At 47.2% G+C, this 11216-nt stretch overlaps 1 protein-coding gene across 1 annotated transcript; it reads left to right on the forward strand.

The window, feature by feature from the left end:
- The first annotated feature begins 2007 nt into the window (after positions 1-2007).
- On the forward strand, positions 2008-9167 carry LOC120036505 (indian hedgehog B protein-like). Its single transcript, XM_038982947.1, has 3 exons — positions 2008-3023; positions 4494-4755; positions 8226-9167. The coding sequence occupies exons 1-3, from the start codon at positions 2724-2726 to the stop codon at positions 8936-8938; spliced, it is 1275 nt and encodes a 424-aa protein (XP_038838875.1). The 5' UTR covers positions 2008-2723; the 3' UTR covers positions 8939-9167.
- The last annotated feature ends 2049 nt before the right edge of the window (positions 9168-11216 follow it).

The following is an 11216-nucleotide window of genomic DNA, read 5'->3' on the forward strand; positions in this document are numbered from 1 at the left end:
CTCTCCAGTCTACAGGCTGTCTCTCTCTCTCTCTCTCTCTCTCCACAGCCAGAGTACAGTCACTCCTCTGTCTCTTTATGCATATGACTATGTTTCACACTCAGACAGAGAGGATCTTTCCTATGGAATACCTTCCATATAATAGTCAGCAGTCTACTCTCACTGTCATTCATTAGAGTGCTGTGTGTGTGTGTGTGTGTCGTGTGTCGTGTGTCGTGTGTCGTGTGTGTGTGTGTGTGTGTGTGTGTGTGTGTCGTGTGTGTGTGTGTGTGTGGTGTGTGTGTGTGTGTGTGTGTGTGTGTGTGTGTGTGTGTGTGTGTGTGTGTGTGTGTGTGTGTGTCGTCTGTGTGTGTCGTCTGTGTGTGTGTGTTGTGTCGTGTGTGTGTGTGTGTGTGTGTGTTCGCACCAGTTTGTTAAGGATTCATTAGGCTCCATGTAAACACAGTCAGTGATTTCCATGTGAATGCACTGATTCCTTTACTCAGAGATTACCAACAGAATAAAGCCTCTCCGAGTAGGAGTGGAGTGCTGATCTAGAATCATGCCCCCCGTCCCCCGTCCCCCCCGCCCCCCCCGTCCTTGTAATCTGATTCATTATGATCTAAAAGGCAATACTGATCCTAGATCGGCGCTCCTACTTCGAGACACTTTGAGGCAGATTTCGCTAGGGTGTTGTAGACGAGGGTGGGGCTATAACCATCTGCCTTTGATTCCAAAAGTTGCAGGTTTGAGTCCAGAGATAGAAAGTCGAGTCAAACTTTAGTGGCCACTCCACCATCTCCGTCCACAACGCCCAAAACTGAAACCTACTTGAAGGTAACAGTGCTCACGTTTGCCCCTAGCGGCCAATTTCCACATCGTCTCCCGACGACGTCCTCAGACGTTGATGTCCGATACCGAGTGACCCACTGGCTGGTGTGGCGGCAGACAGCATAGCAGTTTGAGCGTTGGGCCAGTAACCTGGTTAGAGTGTAGGGGGGGCAGGTAAGCCTAGTGGTTAGAGTGTAGGGGCGGCAGACAGCATAGCAGTTTGAGCGTTGGGCCAGTAACCGAAAGGTCGCTAGGTTGAATCCCTGAGCTGACAAGGTGAAAAATGTAAACACCCACCATGTTGTTATTCGTGGTAGAAGGATTACTGGTTTGGTTTACACTCTATATTGATCAAGCTGCTTTCATTTTTCTGTCTCTCAGCAGCTGTATTGAGCAGGTCAGAGTTGTTGTGAGAGCCGTCTCACATTGAGAGTGAGAAGCAGAAGGAAACACTCTGGTATCAACCAAGTGGGTCACACTTACTGCACTTTGACCTGATACGTTGGAATGCACTGTAGCCTATAGTGAACAACAGCCCTGCATACTGCTAACAGGGTAATATTGATTTTAAAAAGGGACTTCTATCCAGTGTGGAACTAAATTAGCCCCAGTCATTTGTAATGTTGCATGTTTTTAAAAAATGTTTCCATTGTGATACTCGTGATGTACCGCAGGACGACTTAGTGGTTCAGAATGTTGGGCCAGTGACTAAAATGCTTCCTGGTTCGAATCCCTGAGCTGACTAGGTGAAAAAGGTATCTGTGCCTTAAGGCACTTAACCCTAGTTTCTCTGGATAAGAGCGTCTGCTAAATCACTGACATGTAAATGTACGAAATAAAATCCCTTCACAGCAATACATTTTTTTTTTTTTTTCTTCATTCGTTTATTATTTCATTTTTAATTCAAGCGCACATAATATCTGGAAACATCTAACTAGCATTTTCTAACTGATAGCAAAAAAAAGTAGAATACCTTGACTAGCCTAATAATAGACCATGAAGTTAGGTGCCCTGCCCAGCATTATCGTGCTTACGCTCTAACATACTATAGCCCAAGGCTGTATGCATGGTTAATACAGTGTCAACATAAGACATGAGCTGATAAAGAAAGTGATAAGTTTAGGATAAGTGAAGAGGCTAGTAAACTCCTCCACTCGGTGAGTTTCCACTGCAGGAGAGCAGTCAGAGTCAGAGTGATGTAAGTTAGCGCCTGACGGGCATTCTGAGGTGGCAGGCTAAGGGGCAGAGCCGGTAGCGGTGGGTAGAGGACAGGGCAGTGGCACCCACAGTGACCCGAATGGGCGGAGTGGCAGAGAGGGATAGAAGGGCAGGCCTGGCAGGGTGCGGTCTCGAGTGGCAACTGATGCCTCAAAATTCCCAATTCAACTGGGAAAGGCAAAAAACGGCAGAACCAGTAGTGTTCCTCCTCGTTTGACATTGACAGCACCTCAGTGGCAAACCACAGCATCAAGAAGACAATCTACGACCACTGTTCACTACAGAAGAGCTACTTTGAACCTGTTTTGTTTAAATGAGCAGCCTTTTCAACTCCATACCCATATCTGTTGGTTCCCGACGAGGAGAAAGAACAAGATACAGTTCAACGGCGACGTTTGGACAACACCGGACTTGGACCCCCGGAGACATTTAACTTTTACCCATGCTACCGGTTCCATAAAACAAAGCAAATGACTTTTTTTGGGGGGGCCTTTTACGGACAGTTGCTGTGCGCACCGAGGATGGCGTGGATAAGGCTTATATAATATTGAAATATTCTGTCCCCTATCCTCCATTCCTTACCCTGTGGGGGGAACACGGAGCATCCAGGGGAGGGGGTAGCTTGGGACACCACCGCGACCTGTGCCACCTTACTACTCCGCTTCGGAGTGGCCGGCTCTGCCGGTCTGGCTGGGATGCGTCTCTCCGTGCTTGTAGGGCTCTTCATCGGCTGCGCCCTGCTTCTCGCACCTGTAACCGAGGGCTGTGGGCCGGGGAGGGGATACGGCAAGAGACGTCCGCCAAAGAAGCTCACACCCCTCGCTTATAAGCAGTTCAGCCCCAACGTTGCCGAGAAAACACTGGGAGCCAGTGGCAAACACGAGGGGAAAATAACGAGAAATTCAGAACGGTTCAAAGAGCTCACTCCCAACTATAACCCTGATATTATATTTAAAGATGAGGAGAATACGGCTGCCGATCGACTTATGACCCAGGTGAGACGCAGGCATGGGGTTTTAAAACGTCATCTGGTGGCTTTTATCTCACTAATGACAGCTGTGGCGACCAGAACGTCTTACTGAACCTCCCGTTCATCGTTCATTTGAGAGCTTCTTGTTTGCACTTTGTTAAAAGTTTAAACCGTGACTTTAAACCTTATTGATTCTCAGCGCTTTCATCTCTGTTTTGGTTCAACGGATTTCTGTTGACAGTTCAAAATTACACGTCAATTATGCAATAGGCACATAGGCTTTACTACCCGCTAAACATGTAGGTTATATTGAAACACTGTAAACTACTTTTACATGTTTTAATGTGCTAACTTTGTCTCCGGTTTCAGAGATAAATTAAGCTACGCATGCACGTAGACATCACCGAAAATGTAAGATCGGGAGGTATTGAGTTGATAAATGTTTAGGGTCACCGGTTGAATTATATTGTTCATAAAATATACATCTCTTTTTTTAAAGAATATAAATAACCCTCGATGGACAGGAATAGTATTCCAACATTTGAATCACAAATGTCCACGTATTTTCTACCTGTTTTTGAGTAGTGAAATTACGCACGTGCAATTACGCATGGATCATGTTGGAATAGCTAACGATTTATTTTCTGAAACCTCTCTGATCTCTTCTAACATCAGGGTTGAATAAATAACATGTCAGTACATCAATCCATTTTATTAGGATGTAAAAAACAAAACAAATAACAAAGCAAACAATCTTCCTTTTGACCGTTTTGAACATGGTCAATATTTAGCCAAAGACAAAACATGTCTATACATGTTTACGGCATCGGTTGTAGGCTTGTTCACTTTGACCCCCTGTGATGAATTGTCAACAGCATTTATGAGTGTAGATTACATTAAGCCCATTGTAAACTATAGCCTGTATGTGTATCCCAGTTGTTTTCCTGTGATAATCTCACAACTCTTAACAGCCTAGTGTCTCAGCTAAACCAGTGTCTCATTGCGTCTCCTCTCTCTCCCCCAAGCGTTGTTAGTCATCCCTCTCTCTCCTCTCTCTCCTCCAGCGTTGTTAGTCATCCCTCTCTCTCCTCTCTCTCCCCCAAGCGTTGTTAGTCATCCCTCTCTCTCCTCTCTCTCCCCCAAGCGTTGTTAGTCATCCCTCTCTCTCCTCTCTCTCCCCCAGCGTTGTTAGTCATCCCTCTCTCTCCTCTCTCTCCCCCAAGCGTTGTTAGTCATCCCTCTCTCTCCTCTTTCTCCCCCAAGCGTTGTTAGTCATCCCTCTCTCTCCTCTCTCTCCTCTCTCTCCCCCAAGCGTTGTTAGTCATCCCTCTCTCTCCTCTCTCTCCCCCAGCGTTGTTAGTCATCCCTCTCTCTCCTCTCTCTCCCCCAGCGTTGTTAGTCATCCCTCTCTCTCCTCTCTCTCCTCTCTCTCCCCCAGCGTTGTTAGTCATCCCTCTCTCTCCTCTCTCTCATCCCTCTCCTCTCTCTCCCCCAGCGCTGTAAAGACAAGCTGAACTCCCTGGCCATCTCTGTGATGAACATGTGGCCTGGGGTGAAGTTGAGAGTGACAGAGGGCTGGGACGAGGACGGGCACCACTCAGAGGATTCCCTCCATTACGAGGGAAGAGCGGTGGACATCACCACCTCAGACCGGGACAGGAATAAGTACTCCATGCTGGCTCGCCTGGCCGTGGAGGCCGGCTTCGACTGGGTCTACTATGAATCCAAGGCACACGTGCACTGCAGTGTCAAGTCAGGTATGGGGATGGGATGCAGACGGAGCAACAAAGAAAACATCTTATTATCAACATGTATAAAAGTACGACCTATTGTACTGGCAACATGCAGTGCTGCTAGCCTCAACTGCAGTCTCAGAGAACACACTGGGGTGAGCTTAGAGATTTGTTGTCAATTGTCTGTCAGAAAGAGACGAGAGTTCTGCTTTCAGCAGTGATCAGGTTAACCCCTATTGATTTGTTAAAGCAACCCAGTTGTCCCTTTGGTCTGAGTGTTGTCAGTTGTTATTAGGCCAACTCAGGTGAGGTGCTAGACAGGGGGGGGGGGGTGAGGTGTTAGACCTGAGGTGAGGCAGCTCATTACCGGCAGTCTGTCAAGACAACTGTCTGCAGGGAGTCAATTAGAGGAAGAGCTTTCTGGGCTCTTGACGTGGGTAGGGCCTCGCTGTAGTCTATTTTATCTGGACGTGGGTAGGGCCTCGCTGTAGTCTATTTTATCTGGACGTGGGTAGGGCGTCACTGTAGACTACATTGTCTAGACTTTGGTAGGGCCTCGCTGTAGTCTATTTTATCTGGACGTGGGTAGGGCGTCACTGTAGACTACATTGTCTAGACTTTGGTAGGATCTCGCTGTAGTCTATTTTATCTGGACGTGGGTAGGGCGTCACTGTAGACTACATTATCTAGACTTTGGTAGGGCCTCGCTGTAGTCTATTTTATCTGGACGTGGGTAGGGCCTCGCTGTAGTCTATTTTATCTGGACGTGGGTAGGGCCTCGCTGTAGTCTATTTTATCTGGACGTGGGTAGGGCCTCGCTGTAGTCTATTTTATCTGGACTTGGGTAGGGCCTCGCTGTAGTCTATTTTATCTGGACGTGGGTAGGGCCTCGCTGTAGACTACATTGTCTAGACTTTGGTAGGGCCTCGCTGTAGTCTATTTTATCTGGACGTGGGTAGGGCATCACTGTAGACTACATTGTCTAGACTTTGGTAGGATCTCGCTGTAGTCTATTTTATCTGGACGTGGGTAGGGCGTCACTGTAGACTACATTATCTAGACTTTGGTAGGGCGTCACTGTAGACTACATTATCTAGACTTTGGTAGGGCGTCACTGTAGACTACATTATCTAGACTTTGGTAGGGCGTCACTGTAGACTACATTATCTAGACTTTGGTAGGGTGTCACTGTAGACTACATTATCTAGACTTTGGTAGGGCGTCACGGTAGACTACATTATCTAGACTTTGGTAGGGCGTCACTGTAGACGACATTATCTAGACTTTGGTAGGGCGTCACTGTAGACTACATTATCTAGACTTTGGTAGGGCGTCACTGTAGACTACATTATCTAGACTTTGGTAGGGCGTCACTGTAGACTACATTATCTAGACTTTGGTAGGGCGTCACTGTAGACTACATTATCTAGACTTTGGTAGGGCGTCACTGTAGACTACATTATCTAGACTTTGGTAGGGCGTCACTGTAGACTACATTATCTAGACTTTGGTAGGGTGTCACTGTAGACTACATTATCTAGACTTTGGTAGGGCGTCACGGTAGACTACATTATCTAGACTTTGGTAGGGCGTCACTGTAGACGACATTATCTAGACTTTGGTAGGGCGTCACTGTAGACTACATTATCTAGACTTTGGTAGGGCGTCACTGTAGACTACATTATCTAGACTTTGGTAGGGCGTCACTGTAGACTACATTATCTAGACTTTGGTAGGGTGTCACTGTAGACTACATTATCTAGACTTTGGTAGGGCGTCACTGTAGACTACATTATCTAGACTTTGGTAGGGGGTCACTGTAGACGACATTATCTAGACTTTGGTAGGGCGTCACTGTAGACTACATTATCTAGACTTTGGAAGGGCGTCACTGTAGTCAACATGATCTGGTGGTTGTCTGTTGATGGACTACACTCAAACAGGATTTTCTCTGAGGTGATAACTGAGGTGTGTGTGTTCTATAGTGATTTCTGTCTAAATGGATGGAAGTGTAACACAGGGTCAACAAAGAGTCAGGCCCTGTTAATACCTATCTGTATGCACACGTGACTGTGTGTTGATAGGATGCAGTGCCTTAGATCGAGTGACGTGGCGCTCTAAGGCACTGCATCTCAGTGCTAGAAGTGTCACTACAGACCCGGGTTCGATCCCGGGCTGTATCACAACAGGCTGTGATTGGGAGTCCCATAGGGCTGCGCGCAATTGGTCCAGCGTCGTCTGAGTTAGGGGAGGGTTTGGCCCGTGGTAGGCCGTCATTGTAAATAAGAATTTGTTCTTAACTGACTTGCCTAGTTAAATATTATAATTTTTAAAAGTTAAGAGTAGAGTTGGCGCTGGAAAGAGAGAGACCCCACTCTAAGAGCTGGTTAACTGATTAACTTTCTCCTTTTGTTTCCCTGTCGGGTAGTTTACGTTAGTCTCCCTGGTCTCCCTTCTCAGATCTAATCTTATCACCTGGCCTTGGTAATTACCCTTCCCAAATATTGGTTTTTGGGACCCACTGGAAGACCGGAGGGCCAAAATGGCAGCCCAATTCTGACCAGGGCCAAAATGTAGGGAATTGGGTGCCACTTGGAATGTGATCTTTACCTGTCTCACACTGAGACTTCTGACCTCATTTCAGTGGAGATTGAATCATTGGGTTACTCATTAGCTCGTAATAGATTTAATCTGAATCATGAGCAAAGTTGAGTTGAAAAGGAGAAGATTGGTAGAATGGCTTTTTCAAATGTTTACCTGTAAACACACAGACTGCCAATGTTTCAATGGAAGGTTGTTTGTAAGGATTATATGTTTAAATAAAGTCTCTCTGTCTGTCTGTCTGTCTGTCTGTCTGTGTCTGTCTGTCTGTCTGTCTGTCTGTCTCTGTCTGTCTGTCTGTCTGTCTGTCTGTCTGTCTGTCTGTCTGTCTGTCTGTCTGTCTGTCTGTCTGTCTGTCTGTCTGTCTGTCTGTGTCTGTCTGTCTGTACGTACACATGCATGTGTGCTTGCTTGTAACTATGCCTGCCTGTGTATTGACATAAGGCTTCAAAAGCTCTAATGGGAATTTCATCCGAAGGTCCTGTTGTTTCCTTAAAATGATAATCATGTAAAATCTCATGGAATAAACATGTTGGGCTGAAATGCCCAATTTTTAATTTTTTTTTTTAACTAGGTATCCATAACAAGACATCTGCATTTTAACAGGCAACCCAATTCTGATCCATTTCTACTAACTGGACATTTGACTAATCACATCAGATATTTCTTTCTGATCTGATTGGTCAAAAGACTAATTAGCGATTTAGAATTGGGCTGCATGTGTAGCAAATCAGACAACCAATCTATTGACATAACCACTTTCAAATCAGTTATTGTGTCAGTCTACAGTTCTTAACAGAGCCCTTCAATAAGACCCTCTCTCTCTCTCTATCTATCTCTCTCTCTATTTCTCTCTCCACCCTGTCCCCCTCACTCCTTTCCCCCTATCTCAGAGCACTCAGTAGCAGCAAAGACCGGGGGCTGTTTCCCTGGTCGTTCTTTGGTCACTCTGGATGACGGGAGCAGCAGGGCGGTCCAGGACCTCCAGCCAGGTGACCGGGTCCTGGCCTCCTCAGGGGCTGACGGCAGCAGGAGCGGAGGAGACCTCGTATACAGCGAGTTCTTCACCTTCCTGGACCACGAGCCTGCAGCGAGGAAACAGTTCTACGTGTTGGGAACAGAGACGGGAGCAAACCTGACCCTCACTGCAGCTCATCTTGTGTTCGTGACAGATGGTAACTGTTCAGTGGGCAAATCGGCAAAAGGTGCTGTCATGCGGACTATGTACGCCAGCGACGTACGGCCAGGACAGTGTGTGCTGACTGCAGGGAGAAACCAGGGACCACAGGGAAACCTGTCCCAAGTTATCTGGGTCCACATCCAGATGGACACTGGGGCCTTCGCCCCTCTGACACGCCACGGCTCACTGGTGGTGGACGGCGTTCTAGCCTCGTGCTACGCTGCTATGGACCAGCACCACCTAGCCCACTGGGCCTTTGGTCCCCTCCGCCTGCTGTACAGCTGGACCAGATGGACCGGGACTGGTGCCTCTCTAGGAGACGGACTACACTGGTACTCACAAGTCCTGCATTGGATAGGAACGTTCCTATTGGACCCTGGACATTTCCACCCCTGGGGGATGGTCATGCATGACTCAGAGAGATAAAGAGAGAGAAAGAAAAAAGACCGGGAGGTCGCAAGAAAATTGTCCAATCAAATCTAATGTTATTTTGTCACATTGCTTCGTAGAAAACAGGTGTAGACTAACAGTGAAACGCTAACTTACGGGTCCATTTCCAACAACGAATAACAAATAAAAAATAAAGAGTAAAAGTAACATGGCTATAAAAACTATATATACAAAAGTATGTGGACACTTAAAATTAGTGGATTTGACTATTTCAGCCACACCCGTTGCTGTCAGGTGTATAAAAAAATCAAGCACACAGCCAATCAATCTCCATAGACAAACATTGGCAGTAGAACAGCCTTACCGAACAGTTCAGTGACTTTCAACGTGGCACCGTCATAGGATGCCACCTTTCCAACAAGTCAGTTTGTCAAATTTCTGCTCTGCTAGAAGTGGAAACGTATAGGAGCAACAACAGCTCAGCTCGAAGTGGTAGGACACACAAGCTCACAGAACGGGACCGCTGAAGCGTGTAGCGCGTAAAAATCGTCCTCGGTTGCAAAACTGACTACCGAGTTCCAAACTGCCTCTGGAAGCAACATCAGCACAATAACTGTTCATCGGGAACTTCATGCAATGGGTGTCCATGGCCGAGCAGACACACACAAGCCTAAGATTACCAAGCATTGGCTGGAGTAGTGTAAATCTCACCGCCATTGGACTTTGGAAACGCGTTCTCTGATTCTCTGGAGGAATCACGCTTCCCCATCTGGCAGTCCAACGGACAAATCTGGGTTTTGTGGATGCCAGGAGAACGCTACCTGCCCCAGTGCATAGTGCCAACTGTAAAGTTTGGTGTAGGAGGAATAATGGCCTAGGGCTGTTTTTCATGGTTTGAGCTAGGCCCCTTAGTTCCAGTAAAGGGAAATCTTAACACTACAGCATACAATGACATTTTAGACAATTCTGTGCTTCCAATGTTGTGGCAACAGTTTGTGGAATGCCCTTTCCTGGGCACAATACCCCCGTGCACAAAGCGAGGTCCATACAGAAATGGTTTGTCGAGATCGGTGTGGAAGAACTTGACTGGCATGCACAGAGGCCTGACCTCAACCCCATCGAACACCTTTTGGATGATTTGGAACGTCGACTGCGAGCCAGGCCTAATCACCCAACATCACTGCCTGACCTCACTAATGCTCTTGTGGCTAAATGGAACCAACAGCAATTCTCCAACATCTAGTGGATAGCCTTCCCAGAGGAGTGGAGGCTGTTAGAGCAACAAAGGGGAAACCAACTCCATATTAATGACCATGAGCAGGTGTTCACATACTTTTTGTCATGTAGTGAGTGAGTGTGTGGGTGTATGTGTGGTCAAATCCAGCATGTGTGCATAGAGTCCGTGAAAAACAGCGTCCATGCAGGTAGTCCGGTAGCCATTTGTTTACCTTTTTATATAGATTTTTTAAAGGTAATTTACCAGACACTCTTATACAGCGCGACTAAGTGACTTGCTCAAGGGCACATCAGAAGATTTTTTGACTTAGTCGGCTCAGGGATTCAAACTAGCAACCTTTGGTTTACTGGCCCGACGCTCTAACCGCTAGGCTACCTTGTTTAGAAGTCTTATGGTTTGGGGGTAGAAGCTGTTCTGGACCCTCTTGATTCCAGACTTGGTGCATCGGTACCACTTGCCGTGAGGTAGCAGAGACAACAGTCTGTGGCTTGGGTGGCTGGAGTCTTTGACAATTTTGACACCGACTGGAACAGAGGTCCTGGATAGCAGGAAGTTCGGCCCCAGTGATGTACTGGGCCGTACCCACTACCCTCTGTAGCACCTTGAGGTCGGATGCCTTGCAGTTGCCATACCAAGCAGTGAAGCAGTCAGTCAAGATGCTCTCAATGGTGCAGCTGTAGAACGTTTTGAGGATCTGAGGGCAAATGCCAAATCTTTTCAGCCTCTTGAGGGGGTTAGCGGCGTTGTCGTGCCCTCTTCACGGCTGTGTTGGTGTGTGTGGACCATGATAGATCCTTCGTGATGTGGACACCGAGGAACTTGAAGCTCTCGACCGTCTCCACTACAGTCCCGTCGATGTGAATGGGGGCGTGCTCGGCCCTCCGTTTCCTGTAGCCCACGATCTCCTTTGTCTTACTGACGTTGAAGGAGAGTCCGTTGTCCTGGAACCACACGCAGTCTGACGCAGTCCTCCCTATAGGCTGTCTCATCGTCGTCGGTGATCAGGCCTAACATCGTTGTGTTGTCAGCAAACTTAAACGTGGTGTTGAAGTTGTGCACAGCCACACAGTTGCGGGT

The sequence above is a fragment of the Salvelinus namaycush genome, unplaced genomic scaffold (assembly GCF_016432855.1).
Source record: "Salvelinus namaycush isolate Seneca unplaced genomic scaffold, SaNama_1.0 Scaffold1371, whole genome shotgun sequence".
NCBI classification, from domain to species: domain Eukaryota; kingdom Metazoa; phylum Chordata; class Actinopteri; order Salmoniformes; family Salmonidae; genus Salvelinus; species Salvelinus namaycush.